Genomic DNA, 17,545 nt, shown 5'->3' on the forward strand with positions numbered 1-17,545 from the left:
TATTACTAAAGTAAGTATAAGTACTATTATAATTATAATTATAATTATAATTACTACTAAGTAGCTATAAATACTTATAGCTTAGTAGTATTTCTATTATTTAAAGTAACTATATTAGTTATACGTCTATTAAATTTCTTTATAGTTATCCCTTAAGCTATTTAAGTTACTAAATTAATTATCTACTACTTTATTAGTATCTACTATATATTTATAACTATTTCTTATTATACTTATTCTAAAACTTAAATAATAGTATAAATAAAGTCTAGCTAGCTACTAAATAAACTATTAAAGATATTCTAGAAGTATTTATTTTACTTATTAATTTTTAAGCTGTAAGCTATAACTATATTATATAATTACTTTACTCTTATATTCTAATTATAAGTAAAGCTTTTATTTTCTTAACTTATATTTATCTTAGCTTATATAAAAAGAGTACTAATAAAAAGAACTTTAAAGATAAATAGTTTTTTACTTAACTTACTTCTAAGCTCTTTTAAGCTTAACTTAAATAAGCTAACTAACTATATAATAGTTTATACTTAGTACTTAAAACTACTTCTAAAGTAGTCTATACTAAGCTTAATATAATTTTTACTATATTAATAAGTAGCTATTAGCGTATTATTTATAATTATTATTATTATTATTATTATTATTAAGCTAACTATAGAGCTCTCTATAACTAGTTACTCTATATTTATAATATAGTTTTATATAAGAACTTACTATATATTAAAAATAAAATATTAGAATATAGAAGTTGGAAAAAACAAGAATATTTAAGTCTATATTTAAATACTTTTTAGAATTTAAATTCTATAGTTTAAAACTTTAGTTACTTACTATTAACTATAGTTATCTCTAATAAAACTATACTTTTATTTTAATATTAAGCTTTATAGTAACTTTCTAAAACTTTATAGTAGCTCTTTAAAACTATATAAAACTTATAGTATTAGCTTTAGTTATAATTAATAAGTTTCTAAATAAGTATATATATAGCTATATATAGTAAAGCTAAGTAAGTATTTAGAAGTATACTTCTACTATAATATAATATAGTATAACTTAATAGCGTTATACCTGCGTCTTATTACTAGTATATTAATTAAATTAATATACTAATTTAGCTTTTATATATAGCTATATATAAAAGCCTCTAGCTTAACTAGTTAAGTAACTTACTCTTATTATTAATATAGAACCTATTATTATAAACTAAGTTATTATTATTAAGAAGTTCTTTTTTATTATTATCTTACTCTTCTTTAATAGACGTATTAAGAGCGTTAATATAGAGTATTATAAGTATAGAGATTTAAGTAAATAGTATAAAGAGCCTACTTAAGTAAGGCGTAGAAGTATATTATATTTTATAATTATCTTTACTACACTTAAAGTATAGTTTTAGTTCTACTAGTTACTTTTTATTTTTCTTTAAGCGTTTAAAAGCTATCTTTTTATAAGTATAAGTACTAATAGTGTTATTATACTTACTAGTTTTAGGTATTTAGAGAGAAACTAACTTTAATATATAATTAGCTAGAGTTTTAGTTATAGATAGGGTCTTATAGCTTATATTAATTTACTAGTAACTTAAATTAATATATGAAGCTTATAGTAAGAAAGCTTAGATAGTTTTATCTCTATAGACTTTAGCTATAGTAGTAATAGCTAATCTAAGTTATATAAACTTATATATATATCCTCTTCAGGCCTTAGGGATAAGGCCTATAGTATTTCTATATTACGTGTTATTACGTTATTGTGTTATTATATAATATTATAGTAGTATTAAAGAAATCTTTAGTAGCTAAGCCTAAAGCTAGCGTTACAATACTAACTTTTTACTTCTATATAATAAAGTGCTATATAGTTACACTATAATAAGATATACTTATTACTATAGCTATTACTAATACTACTTAGAGACTAAGTAGTAGTATTATTAAGTGTATTATAGTAACTACTTTATTATAAAAGTAAGTAGTACTAGTACTATTATAATTATAATTACTACTAAGTAGCTATAGATACCTATAGCTTAGTAGTAGTTTTATTATCTAAGGGAACTATATTAGTTAAGTACTTTTATTTCTTTATTATTACTTTCTAAGCTATCTAAGTTATAAAATTAATTATCTACTATATTATACTTATTTTAGTTTATAGATAATAATATAAATAAAGTTTAGCTAGCCTTTAAATTAACTCTTATTAATTTAATTAACGTACTAATAATAAGACGCAGACATAACGCTATTTAGTTACACTATATTATATCGCAGTAGAAGTATATTCCTAAACACTTACTTAGCTTTACTATATATAGCTATATATATTCTTATTTAGAATATTTATTAATTACTACTAAAGCTATAAATCTTATATAGTTTTAGAGAGCTACTATAGAGCTCTTAGCTCTAAGTAGTTATTATAAAGCCTTATATTAAAAGAAGAGTATAGTTTAACTTATTATGAAATAGCTCTTATAAATATTCTAGAAGTATTTATTTTACTTAATTATTTTTACACTTTTAGCTATAACTATATTATATAACTACTATAATCTTATATCTAAAGTATAAGTAAACGCTTTATCTTCTAAACTTATATCTTTTTTAGCTAGTATAAGAATAGTATTAATAAAGAAAAGTTTAATTCTAGATAATTCTTTATTAAATCTACTCTTAAGCTCTTCTACGCTTAAGTTAAATAAGCTAACTAGCTATATATAAAGTTATATTTAATAATTAAAGTTACTTTTAAAATAGTCTATACTAAGAATAACTTAATCTTTACTATATTAATAAGCTACTATTAGCGTAGTATTTATAATAATTATTATTATTAAAAGAACTATAAAACTCTTTATAACTAGACGCTCTATACTTATAATATAGTTATATATAATAATTTATAGTAATATATTAAAGATAGTAAGTCTAAGTATAATAATAAGACTTAAAATATTAAAATATAAAAGTTAAAAGAAGAATATTTAAGTCTATATTTAAATATTTTTTAAGATTTAAATTCTATAGTTTAAAACTTTAGTTACCTACTATTAACTATAGTTCTTTCTAATAAAACTATACTCTTCTTTTAATATTAAGCTTTATAATAACTATTTAGAGCTAAGAGCTTTATACTAGCTCTTTAAAACTATATAAAACTTATAGTATTAGCTTTAGTAGTAATTAATAAAAGTTCTAAATAAGAATATATATAGCTATATATAGTAAAGCTAAGTAAGTGTTTAGAAATATACTTCTACTATAATATAATATAGTATAACTTAAAATCGTTATACCTGCGTCTTATTACTAGCATGTTAGTTAAATTAATAAACTTATATATATAGTAGATTTAAGTAATATTTTTATACTTAAGAATTTATATTTAATAAGTAAACTTAGACTTCTACTTTATAGATTTTTACCTTAACTTATAGTATAGAGAACTATTAGTAATTATAGTCTTAGTATTAGCTTTATAGTTATAAGTAAAGTATTATCTATTTAAGACTTCTAGTATATCTAAAAAGTAAGTTATTTTAAAGTTATAAATATACTTATATACTTTAGCTTCTAGATAAAACTTAGAATAATTAACTACTTACTAATTCTTATAATAAGTCTAGTACTTAGCTATAACTAGCTTACGCTATTATTTATAGTTATTATTAACTTTACCTTTAAACTTATCTAACTCTAGTATCTTATATATATTACTAGTAGAGGTTATTACTAGTAGAGAGACTAGTTAAATTAGTATAGCGTATAAGTTATTTAGATATAGTAGAGTAAAAGTAGTTTATTATTAAATAAGTAAAGAGAATAGTAGTTAGAAGTACTCTTATACTAGTATATACTCTAAATAGTTAAGATTTAAATTTATACGCGTAAGTACTATAAAAGTTAGTAGTACTAGAGCTTAATAGTTATATACTAGTTTAAAGAATTATTTTTAGTAGTATATAGTATATAGTTTATTATTTAAATTAAGCTCTAGTAAATAGTTAGTAATAGCTTTAGCTTTATAGCGCGCTTTAGTAAAAGTATTATTAAGTATATTATACGCCTTATCTTTTTTACTTACTATATTATTATACTTTTTATTTTACTTACGTAATTTACTTAAGTAATAATTAGCTTACGTCTTTTACTAGTTATAATAAGTAGTAGTAGTTTTAGCTTCTTAAGACTACTAGTTAGCGCTTTTAGTTTTTTAAACTAGTTTCTCTTTAAGCTATTTATAAGTAGAACTACACTTAAGTTTATTATTATATTAATAAACGTTTTTTACTTACTACTTAAACTTATTACACTTATAAGTAAAGTAATTATATTTAGTAACTAGAGCTTTATAAGTAGAATTATTATAAGAATAAAGTTAGATATAGGTGCTAGCTTTTAAAATACTAATTTTACTAGTAAGATTTTAAATCTTTAATAGCTTTTCTTTATAAAAAGAGCTGCTAACTATACTAGTAAGTTAGTTAGTAGAATTTTTATTAAGAGTAGCTTCTATATTTACTAGCCTTTTATATAAGCTCTATATTTCTTCTTTATAGTAAGTAGTATCTAATAAAAAAGTATTAATAGCGTTAGTATAGTTACGTAAAGTAGTAAGTATAGATATAATAAAGTGCTACTAAAAGTTTAAGTTATTTTTGAAACTCTTTAAAAGTATATTTAATATAGTAACTATTATATTAATAAAACTATAGGTAATATTTCTCTTAAAGTAAGTTTAGCCTTTAGTAAGTATATATAGTATATTACTATTAGTATTAATTTCTAGGTCCTCTTAGAGCTTAAACTAATTATCATTAATTATATAGTAAAAAAAGACGTAGTTAGTATACTTAAAGTACTTTAGCTATATATTATTAATCTTAATACTAACTACTTTATATAATATACTAGTTATAAGCTCTAAGTTCTTACTAAATAATTCTAAAGGTAGAGTAAGTAAATAAGTGTAAAGGTTATCCTTAGATAACCTAAGAGTTAGTTCTTAGAGATAGAGTAGGCTGTAATAGACAGGGTTAGTATAATAGTATAATTAGTAGATTAATATAATATTATAAGAGTTATATAAGAATAAAGTATAATTTTTAGATTAAATACTAGAGTCTTATATAAAGTTAAATATACTAAGCTATAAGGGTTTAGTATCTAAGCTATATACTAATAAGTATTATACTTAGTACTAAGCGTGTAAGTACTTATTACTAAGTAATATAGTACTAGTTTAGTTATTAGCTAACTAGTCTTACTTACTACTAAGTATTCTTTCCTAAACTAGCGCATAATACTTATTACTAAGTAGTTATATAACTATAGTATAGTTACTATACTATAATTCTTTAACTGTGCTGCTTAATCTTCTAAAGTAATTATACTTACTTCTATCTCCTTCTAGATATAGATTATAATACTATTTTTTTTTTATAAGAATTTATCCTTAAATTATATAACTAATTTATAGTTTCTATTATTAACTAAAGCTTACTCTGCGTTATAAGTAAGGTAATTATTATATCTTTCTCTACCTAACGTTACTTACGCCTTAGCTCTAAGATTATTTAAGCTAACTATCCTTCTAAAACGCCTTATAACTATTACTTTTTTAAAAGTAAGATCTATTATATTATACCTAATTCTTATCTAAAATATACTAAGTATACTTAGTTAGAGTATACGTATATAAATATATCCTAAAAGTCCTTAGATCATACGCGCGATAAATATTAAAAGAAAGTAAATAATAATAAGAAGTTACTAGTAATAGTAATTTCATAGTTATTATAGAATAAGAAAATTCTAAAATAGGCAGAAGAGCAGGCGCAGAAGAAAGCGCTGTGTCTAGCTATAAACATAGAAGTAGCTAGTAAAACAGAGATAGCGCAAGAGATAAATTATCCTACTTTTTCTATTAGTATAGAATTTTCGCTAGCTATATAAACTATAATAGAAATAATTAACACTTCTATTACTAGCTATAGTACTTCTAAAGGTATAGTTAGCAGTTTATAAAATTTATATCTAGTTCCTATATATTTTTACTATTTAGATAGCCTAACTATTTAATTAAGTATTTAGTTCTATTACTATTATTTTAATATATAAGTATTTTTTTAACTTTAAAAACGCTATCTTTTTCTATTTTAAAATAAAAGGTTTTCTAAAGTAGCGTTACTAAGTCTACTAGTTCTAATATATTAATATAGAATCTAGAGTAGATTTTTGCGTTAGCTAAAAAGTTAAGTATATAGGTAACTAGTCCTTTCTAGTTAAGAATTAAAAATAGTCTAACCTTAATATTATTAAGACCTTTATTTAGTTATTTAGTATAGAAATTCTTTATAAGTAAATAAACTTTATCCCCCTCTTTTAGCTAAAGTACTATTTTTTATTTCTTATTAATATATAAAATATTTTAGCGTTAAGCCTTCTTAAGTACTTACTTAAGTAACTTATATACTTCTTTTAGCTTATTAGTAGTAGTAATAGCTACTTCTATTTTTAGACTAAGAAATATTCTTATAAAAAAATTTAGGTATCTCCTATAATTTATATAAAATAGTATTTATTCTATAAATTCTAACAATTTATTATTATATACTATTTATACTATAGATAGTAGTAATATCTAGTTATTCTATTATTAATTAGTATAGATCTATAGGTAGGTTTTTATTATTTAATTTATTCGTTTAGTCTATCTATCTATCTACAGATAGTAAGCTATTAATAGCTTCCTCTTTATTCTAATTACAGCTAGTAGTATTATCTAAAAGTTTAATGTAAAAAGCTTATCTCTATTACTAATAATTAACTTTAGGATGCTATAATATCTAATAATTTAATTATTAATAATATATACTAGCTATACAGCTATAAAGTCCTTTCTAAAGGTAATATACTTAGCTTACTTTATAAATTAATTAACTACTACAAGAATTATATTATAAAATACTTATATAATAGGGTCTCTTAAGACTAGTAAGCCTATAATAAAGTCTATAAAGATATCTAACTATAGTATATTAAGTAGCTCTATTGCTTACATTTCTCTATAGGGTGCGTAGGTACTATATTTATTTTTCTAATAGTTTACGCATTTAGTAATAAAAAAGGTAACCTTATCTTTTATATTAGGAAACTTATAGTTTTATTTAATTAGTTTTATAGTTCTAGTAATACTAAGGTAACTATATATAAGGTTATTATAGTATTATTAGATAATTACCTCTTATAATTTTTTTAGTACTTTACTTATAATTTTTATAATTTAGTTTAATATTTTTACTAGTTCTAGTAATCTATTTTTATTAAACTTAAGTAATATAGAATTAGTAATTAACTTAGTTCCTATAATATTATATTATTAGCTAAGTACGTCTACTCTACTATTCTCTCTTCTTAGAGTATATATAATCTTAAACTTATATTATCTAAGTTCTTTAGACTATTAGACCTATTATTAGTTAAGTACCTTAGTAGTTATAAAGTTAACTAAGTTCTTATAATCTATAAATATTATAAGTTCTAAGTAGCTTTTAGCGTATACTCTCTAATACTTTAAGCACGTAATAATAGCTAATAGTTCTTTATTAAAGATATTATAGTTTTCTTCTAGTCCTAAGAATTTGTAAGAGTAGTAAGTAATAAGATACTATTTACTTTTATATATTTAACTAGCGTATCTATCTAGCGTAAGATCTAAGGCGTTAGTCTTAAAGCATAGTAGTTATCCTACTTAGAATATATAGAAGTATAGTAATTCTATACTTATATTCTTAAGCTTCTAGAAGACGTCTTTAGCTTTCTTACTCTACTTAAATAAAGTATCTTTTTTTATAAATTTTATTAGTAGAATAGCAATCTTAAAAAAGTCCTTAATAAACTATTAGTTAAAGTTTAAGAATTCTAGGAAGAATTATATATCTTTAATTATTTTAGGTATTAGCTATTCTTTAACTACTTTAATTTTTTCTTTACTTATATATACTCTATTAACCTCTATAATATATTCTAAGAAGTTAACTTCCTTCTTATAGAATTTACACTTCTTTAGTTTTACGCGTAGATTATACTAGTCTAGACACCTTAGTACTATATAGACATATTTAATATAGTCTTCTTTATTTTTAGAGTAGACAAGAATATTATCTAAATATATAATAATAAAGATATCTAAGTATACTCTTAATATATTATTAATAAGTTCTTAAAATATTACTAAGGCGTTTATAAGCCTAAATAGTATAATAGTATATTTAAAATATCTATATCTTATATAGAATACTATCTTCTATTCTTTACCTTTCTTAATTTTAATAAAGTAGTATCTATCTTAAAGATCTATTACTATAAAGATCTTTACTTAAGATAGCTAATCTCTAAGTTCTATAATATTTAGTAGTAAGTATTAGTTCTTAATTATAATATTATTAAGTTTCTAGTAGTTAACATATATTTATAGTAGTCTACTCTTTTTTAGTATAAAAAAGATAAGAAATTCTACTAGTAAGCTTAAAAGTCTAATATATCTATTTTTTAGATTTTTTTCTAGTTTCTCTTTTAGAATTTTAAGTTCTACCTTTAATAATTAATATATTAGTCTAAAAAGTAGAGTTTTCTTTTTTTCTAGAACTATCTTATAGTTCTAAAGTTAATATTTTAGTAGATCTTAATTATCTACTACTTTTATAAAAAGGTACTTAAAATCTTTATACTTTTTTAGAATCTTAAGAGTTACACGTTTCTCTAGTACTCTAACTTTATAATCTAGAAGTACTTTACTAGTATCTATTAAGTTAAACCTTTATTTCTTAAAGCTGTTTTTATTTAAGAGTTACTTTCTTTTAGTAATATTATTAATCTTCCTCTTATCTACTATTATAGTTATTAGATATATAGGCTAGCTTATAGATGCGTCTAAGCTATAGTACTTAAATAAGAACTTTTTTAACGTCTAGTTAATCTATAAGTTATATTCTTATAACTAAAAAAGTCTTAATATAATATTATAGGTAGCTAATCTAAAGACGTCTAAGTTAATCTTCTTATAGTAGTCTTAGATACTAAGTATTACTCTAGTAACCTTATATATAATCTAGTTTCTACTTAGTATAGGCTAACTATTAGTAATATATAGTAGGTAGCTTTTTTCTTTCTTTAGTAGTCTTAGTCTAGCTAAGAGTACTACTTAAGTAGAGAGATAGTTTACTTATAATTCTAAGTCTACTAATACTTATATCTATCTTCTATTAAGCTTCGCAGGAAGCGTAAAGAGTATTAAGAAGTTTATACTATTAATCTCCTTTCTAGAGTTAAGTATATTAAGCGTTTATTTAAAAAAGACTATATACTATAACTATAAAACTTCTTTATAACTATATATAGTTTATATTTAATATTAAGGTACGTATGCTATAAAGGCTAGTTACACTTCTATATACTAGTTCTATCTTCTAAAGTCTTCTACTACATAATATATATCTATAAAGTTTCTTATAGGTCTTTATAACTATAAAAGTATAAGTAATATCTCTTATTCTATAAGTATATAGTATATTAGTCTTTAGAGTAGTTAAACTATTAAAAAGCATATACTAGTATTTTAGCGTACTTACGTAGGAAGTATCCTAAACTATCTTTATCTAAGTAGTAGATAGTATAGTAGTTATATATATACGCTATCTAACTTATATTACTATATAGCAGGTTCCTTAGGTTAAGCTAGTAGTGCGTTTCTTCTTTACGCTTTTATTATACGTTATTGCGTTATTATCTAGCTACAGCACGTTCTTACCTTTTAGCCTATCTTTATATTTATATAATTAAATAGGCTATTTTAGCGTTAAAATCTTTATTCTTAAAATAATAGTAGGTTTTATATTTCTTTTCTATTAGTTTACTTACGTAAAGATTAGTCTGCTATTTAATTTCTTTATAAATTTCTTATTTCTTACTATTAAATAAGTAGTATATAGGTTTATCCTATAAGGCCTTAGCTTTATATACCTATCTAAATAGTTCTTTAGTATTATAAATACTTTATATCTTAAGTTCTTTAAAGAGTTCTTAGTACTCTATAAATTTCTTAAATTTATTATAGAATTAGTTTTTAGTATTAGGGTATTTATATTCTAGTTTACTAAGTTACTAGTATAGTACGTCTAGCTTAAAGTCTAGATCCTCTAGATACTAAATAACTTCTGTCTTATTACTAGTAGTAGGTTTATTCTATACTTTAATAGCGCGGTTAATCTAGTTAAGTTTATTAAGTATTAGTAAGAATTTTATAATATCTATAGAGAGATTTTCTTTATTATACTCTACTTAGCAGGATAGGTTATAGAAGTTTTAGTATATTACTACTATAATATCTAGTATTTTATAAGTATACTTAATAGGTAGCTTATTAAGGTATTAGAGTAGTTTATTAATTTAAGATAAAAGTATCTTTATTTATTCTTCTAAGATATAGAGTATAAAAAGTTAGTTTTCTTTTTTAAATATAGCTATTTTACTAAACTTAGTCTAGTTAATTTCTATAACTTCTAGGTCTTTAGAGGACTCTAGATTAGAAGTATCTTTATCTAAAGATAGTTCTTTTACTTTAGTAATAGTAAGGTCTTTAAGACTATTAATTATTTTATTATCTTCTATATCTAACTTAATATATAGTTAAGTAATAATATTCTATTTCTTAGTATTATTATTAGGTACTGCCTAGTAAATAATATTTAACTATCTAGTTACCTTACTTTAGCTTTAGCAGTCCTGTGCTATATAGCCTTTCTTACTATAAATATAGTAAGAGAACTTCTTCTTACTTTTCTTATTATACTAAAACTTTAGCTTTCTAAGTCCCTTATTAAGATTATTAAGGTGTATAGGCTTAAGTCTATAAGTCTTATATTATTTTAGGATCTAGAGTACGTAGCTTTACTAATATTTTTAGTTAGGGTACAAATATTAAGAGTTTTAATATAGTTAATTATTTATATCCTAGAGTACGCGATTCTTAGTATATAGGCGTTCTTCTAGCTTTAACTTATAAAGTTTATTATCTACTTAAATAGCTTTATTTATAAGTTTATTAAGCGTCTTAAAGCTAAATCTGCTTTTTATAAGTTTTATACGTATAGCTAGTTTAAGACCTTATTAGTATATTTATATTAAAGCGTTATCGTCCTAATTAATTAGCGTCTTATACTGCTAAAATTTAGTTATATAGTTAGTAGTAGATTTAGTTTATTATAATTTCTAGATTTTTTACTTAGTAATTATATCTTCTTTAAAAGGTAAAAATACTTCTTATATTTTAGTCTTAAAGGTAGTCTAATCTTTAATAAAGTTTATATTACCTCTATTAATAATAGTTATATCTATATAGCGTTAGATAAACAAATTAGCCTATTTTTCTACGTATCTTTAGAAGAAGATAGAGGCCTAAACAACTTTATCTTTATTTTTAATCTTATCTCCTTTAAGGTAGAAGTATTAGTTAACTTAGAGTAGCTATACTTTAAGCTTATTATAGTTACTATAAAAAGTATTAGACTTATTAGCGCAAATATTAGTTCCTCTAAAAGTCTAGAAATTAGCAGAGGTATCTATTATAACGTTACTTATCTTAAGAGTATTTAAAGTATAAAGGTTATCCTTAGATAACCTAAGAGTTAGTTCTTAGAGATAGAGTAGGCTGCAATAGATAGGTTAGTATAATAGTATAATTAGTAGATTAATATAATATTATAAGGGTTATATAAGAATAAAGTATAATTCTTAGATTAAATACTAGAGTCTTATATAAAGTTAAGTTAAATATACTAAGCTATAAGAGTTTAGTATCTAAGCTATATACTAATAAGTATTGCGCTTAGTACTAAGCGTATAAGTGCTTATTACTAAGCAATATAGTACTAGTTTAGTTATTAGCTAACTAGTCTTACTTACTACTAAGTATTTCTTTCTAGACTAGCGCGTAATACTTATTACTAAGCAGTTACGTGACTACAGCGTAGTTGCTGTGCTATAATTCTTTAACTGTGCCGCTTAATCCTCTAAAGTAATTACGCTTACCCCCGTCTCCTCCTAGGTGTAGATCGTAACATACTACTAATAGTAGTCTGCTGCTACTACTTAGTTACTTAAGTAAACTACCTCTACTATTAAAAGGCCTACTAGACTATATATCTAGTATCTTATTAAAGAAGTATTTTATCTATTATTACGCTATAAACTCTTTTACTAATAAGACTAGTACTAGTAAATAGAAGCTACGCTGTTGTTACTATATAAGTAGTACTTCTTAGTTATAATAAACTATATTAATATATCTTTCTTCTATTTTAAAGTAGAAGAATAATATTATTATACTTAGTTTTTTACTACTTATAAAGTTAATTAACTAAAATATAATACTTTAAAAAATAGGTAGTTTAAGAGAGCTACTAACTTCTTTTTAGAAAAGTATATATAACTTTAGTTATACTATCTATATACTAAGAGCTTTTAAGTCTATTAAGTTATATTAATTATATTCTTATACTTACTAGTCTCTATTTAATAAGTATTTTAAGTTTACTTTACTTTTTAGCTTTAGTAGTTTTTTAGTAGTATTTCTAAATCTCTTAACTAGTAGTTAAATTTTATAACCTTTTAGAGACGTAGTAAGAATAAGACTTAAGTTCTTTACTAATTTATTCTTTTTAGTAACTTTTAGTCTACTTAGTAATAATATAGAAGATATATAATAAAAACTATCTAGTTTCTAGTTTACTATACTACTAATAGCACTAAGTATTAGTTATAGAAGTAATTATAGAAGTTAGTCTCTTTTAAAGTTACGATAATATTTACTTAATTATCTCTTCTTACTAGTATAAAGTATTTAAAGTAATAGCTTTATACTATTTTTATTAAGTATATAGTTTAATTTACTATAATAGCTTAACTAGTAATAGTAATAAGAATTTTCTAATCTTAGAGGTAACTTAGATAATAAAAAAAAATTATAGTTTAAGTATACTATTTATAAGTATAATTAAGAAATTTAACGTAAAAGTAACTATTTACTAGATTATTATATTTACTATAAAGCTAATATACCTATTAAGCGCTATAGTATATAGTATTAGTATAGTATATATAAGTAAGCTAAGTTATCTTTTATAAGTATTATAACTAATAGCTTAGCCTATAGAGATTATATAAGTAGTCTTCTTTAAGATACTATTAATAACTCTTATCTTATAAGCCTCTTATAGAGTTCTATTTTAAGAGCTATAAATTTTTCTAAAATAAGGCTAGTATCTTATAGCTAGAGCCTACGTAGTTATTTAGATCTTAGTCTTTTCTAACGCAACTTAGTAAAAGTAGTTAATTTTAATTTTTAAGTAACTACTTATATATAAGTACTTTTCTACTATAAAAATATAAACTTAGAAAGACTTACTATTATAAAAAAAGCTTAGAAGCTTAATAAAACGTTTTATAAGAAGCTTATAGAAAAGAAGTTAAAAATATATAGTTATTATAATAAGTATTAGTTCTATATTAAGCTTAACAAAGATAGCTATTATAAGTTCTATATAAAAGATCTAAAGTATCATATAGAGATACTGCTATTTAGTATAGTAAACAAGACTAATTTTAGTAATATCTTAGCTTATTTTTTTTTAAGCTAAGCGTTATAGAAGAGATATTTATTACTTATATATATATTATTCTTAATATATAGTAATACTAAGGGTAATAGTATAAGTACTTAGAGTATATTTATTACTTCTTTTTTATAATACTAGAAAGATCTTTAGGTCTAGTTTACTTCTACTTTAAAACTTAAATATTTTTATTTTAAAGCTATTTAGAAAGAATTAAGTAAATAATAAAAATAGTTATATTAAACGCTAGTTTATTAAGAACTACTGCGTTATAAAGCGTAACTATAGGTAATAATACTTACTTTACGTTACTAGAAGTAGTAGAAAATAGCTTATATATTTTAACTACAGGTATAGGTAGTAAAGAGAATAATTTTTATCTTACTCTAGAGAGTCAGACGCGCTTTATAAGTATATATAGCGCGTACTTTATTTCTCTAAAGAACGTATACCTCTAGTTCTTATTATAGAACCTTTTTCTCTAAGCTAGTAACTTTAATAGTAGTAGCCTTGATAAAAATCTCTTCTATTATCTTAAGAGTAAAAAAAGAGTATTCTTTACTATACGCTTTAAGTTTACTATGCTTATAACTTTTCTATATTACTTACTTATAACTTATAATATACTTATACTTTACTTTATAATAAAGAGTTATAATAAAAAGAGTTATAGAAATTATTAGACTATTACTTTATTATTATAAAAGATTTTTATATTATTAAGATAAAAGTAGAAAAATCTTTTACTTACTTATTATAGGAGTAAATAGATATTATTATAATATATTATTATTATCTTTCTTATCTCTTACACGCTTAATACTTACGTATTATATACTATATAATAATATATTATATACTACTTATATATAACTTATACTCTAATATAGTCTTTTATCTTATTTCTAAGTATATTTTAGAAACTATTCTTAAAGATATCTCTCTATATAAGTAAAGTAAGCGTAATAAGCGCGTAGTAGTTAAGCTTACTATACTAACCTACCTAAACTACGTATAAAACGTAGCTACTAGTAAAAAACTATATAAAAAGTCTAAATAGAAGCGCTATACTTACTATATTAAAAGTAATTATAGTAATTACTTTTTAGTAACTTTTTCTTTTAATTCTTTAGATATTCTAAATCTTTACTAATAATTTATAAGTTCTTAGAGATATAGTAGCTAAGCTTAACTATCTATATAGTCTCTACTATAAGTATAATACTACTATATTAAATACTAATAATCTTAAGATTAGTACTATTTTACTAGATACTAGCTCTAAGCTTATATATTATTAGTACTAATTTAACTTAGAGCTCTTAACTTACTACTATACTACTATTTATATAAGTACTTTAATAGAAGTTTCTACTTAAGTTTTTATAACTAGTTTAGATTTCTTAAGCCTAATCTTAGTTAAGTAGTATAGAATTACTAGCTCTTTAGAGTAGATTATTAAGTATATAGTATACTTAGTATATACTTAACTTATAAGTTCTATTTTTTAACTTTATTTTACTAATTTATATTTATAGAATAGTATAGCTACTAAAAGTAGTAATTTCTCTAATTCTAATACTAGTTTTAATAAAGAGAGTAATTATAATACTACTAAATTATAGGCTAAAAAAAGTAAGCTTACTAGTAGTATAAATAATAGTTCTAAAGTTAGTAATAGTAATAGTAGTAAGAGTAGTAGTAGTAGTAGTAGTAGTAGTAAGAGTAGTAGTAAGAGTAGTAGTAAAAGTAAGAGTAAAGAGAGTAAGAGTAGTAAAAGTAGTAAAAGAAGTAATTAAGTATTTTTATAAGTTTTTATATTTTATTTTTTTTATATATATAAATACTCTAGTTTATTTATATATAAATTACGCCTTTTATACGCTATAAATAAGATCTTTTTACTCTTTTTTTTTACTTCTTATACTATACACTTTACTTAAAATTATAAATTAAGTCTTTTATATTTTTAAAATCTAAAGTAAAAGTTTAGGTATTTTAAAATTTAATATAGCTCTTTTAGCGTAGCTAATATTATAGTTAGCCTTTTTTTATTTTTTTCTCTAGAATTTTTTTAACTTTCTAAACTTCTTATCTTTTTAGAGTTATATTAAGTAGTTAAGTATTATCTTTAAAACTTTCTTTAGATTTCTATTATTTTAAAAAAAATATATAAAATATATTATAAATATAGTAGCTAAGTAGTAGCTATAAGTAGTAAGCTTATACTTTAATTACTTTTTATATCTAAAAAAGTCTTATAAACTTACTAAATAGCTTCTTATATAGTTAGTAAAGTAAATTAATATATTTTATACTTAAAAGTACTAAGTCTTTTTAATAAAATACTTTAAGTTTATATTTTTTATTATAGTAATAGCTTTAGTATTTTTATACTCTACATAGTTATTCTTTAGCTAATATATATACGCTATATATATATTATACTCTTTAATAGTATCTAGTACTTCTCCCTTTAGCTAGCTATCTTTAGGTAGTATAGAGAGTAATAAGTATTTACTATATAAAGTATAGAATAGTATTAACTTTATAGACTTATAGATAAAGTTATTATAAGTAAACTAAGTAGTAAGTAATAATAGAACTTAGTTATACTATATATTAGTAGTAAATATTTAAAGATACTACTCTATAATCTAATTTTAGCGTTTAGTTTACTTATTTATTTATAAATAGAAGGCTATACTAAGCCTGCGCTTTACTTATAGCTAATAGTAAATTTCTATTTAGAAAGTAGAAGTAAAAATTAACTTTCTATTTAATATAATACTTTTCTAAATACTATACTATAAAATAATATAATTAAAGTAAGATGTAGTAAATTACTTTATATCTTATATTTTTAAAGTAGGTATATAGATTACTATTTTTAAGAAGTAGTTAACTATTACTAGTACTATATTAAAGACGTAACCTAAGTTATCTTTTACTAGTAGTAATCTAGTAATAAAATTAAGTAATACTTCTTTAAAGATATTATCTAGTATTAGTAGTAATACTAGCTTACTATATCTACTATACTTTAGAGCTTTACTTCTTTAGTATACTATATAAGTCTATATATAATTTTAATTATCTTAACTTAGTATCAGCTAATAGTATAGTTTACTAATTAGCTTAAGTATTCTACGTACGCTAAAGTAGCCTACTATTTATATATTATAGTTCTAAAATAAAATTTTTTACTTAATAGTAAGTTCTTCTAGAATATATATTTTACTATTATATCTTAAGACTTAATTTTTATTAATATACTATATAGATATATCTCTATAAGCTTAAGTACGTATTAGTTACTTAGAGTTTACGCTTTTCTTTTAAATAAAAGCGTCTTTCTACTAGAGTTAGAGTAGAACTTCTAATAATATTTCTAACTTAGCTAGTATAAGTTTACTACTAACTAGTACTTTAGCTAGTAAGTATAGTACGTATAGTATATACTCTATAGCGCTAGTAGTAAAGACTTTTATAGTACTCTATATATTAGCTATATACGTTTTATACGTACCTACTAAGCTTAGCTTAGGCGTAGATTTTCTTACTCTACTCTACTTTTCTTTTACTAGAAGCTTATTTTATAAAGTAAATAATAACTAAGTTAGTAAGTTATTTTTTTACTTATAGTTTACTCTTCTTAAAAGACTATTTACTAAGTTAAAATAGTTTAAGTAGTACTTTATCTTAAAATTAAAAGTACTTAAGTAAAGCGCTTATTATACTTAGTATAGATTTAGTTTTTAAACTATACGTATAGAGTATAGATTATTATAATTTATTAGAACTTAAATAGTCTATTATACGCTTTCTAAATAACATCTCTATTAT

The 17,545-nt window shown here is 21.6% G+C and overlaps 2 protein-coding genes across 2 annotated transcripts; one reads left to right on the plus strand and one right to left on the minus strand.

The window, feature by feature from the left end:
• Positions 1-11,455: 11,455 nt before the first annotated feature.
• Positions 11,456-11,647, minus strand: GT037_011312 (uncharacterized protein; the record flags this gene model as incomplete). The annotated part of the gene is made up of 1 exon (XM_038936359.1): positions 11,456-11,647. A coding segment is annotated over one exon (192 nt), but the record flags the coding sequence as incomplete, so codon positions are not given.
• A 5,478-nt stretch (positions 11,648-17,125) lies between these two features.
• On the plus strand, positions 17,126-17,317 carry GT037_011313 (uncharacterized protein; the record flags this gene model as incomplete). Its single annotated transcript, XM_038936360.1, has 1 exon — positions 17,126-17,317. A coding segment is annotated over one exon (192 nt), but the record flags the coding sequence as incomplete, so codon positions are not given.
• Between the last annotated feature and the right edge of the window lie 228 nt (positions 17,318-17,545).

This window comes from Alternaria burnsii, assembly GCF_013036055.1.
Source record: "Alternaria burnsii strain CBS107.38 chromosome Unknown 748, whole genome shotgun sequence".
Classification (NCBI taxonomy): Eukaryota; Fungi; Ascomycota; class Dothideomycetes; order Pleosporales; family Pleosporaceae; genus Alternaria; species Alternaria burnsii.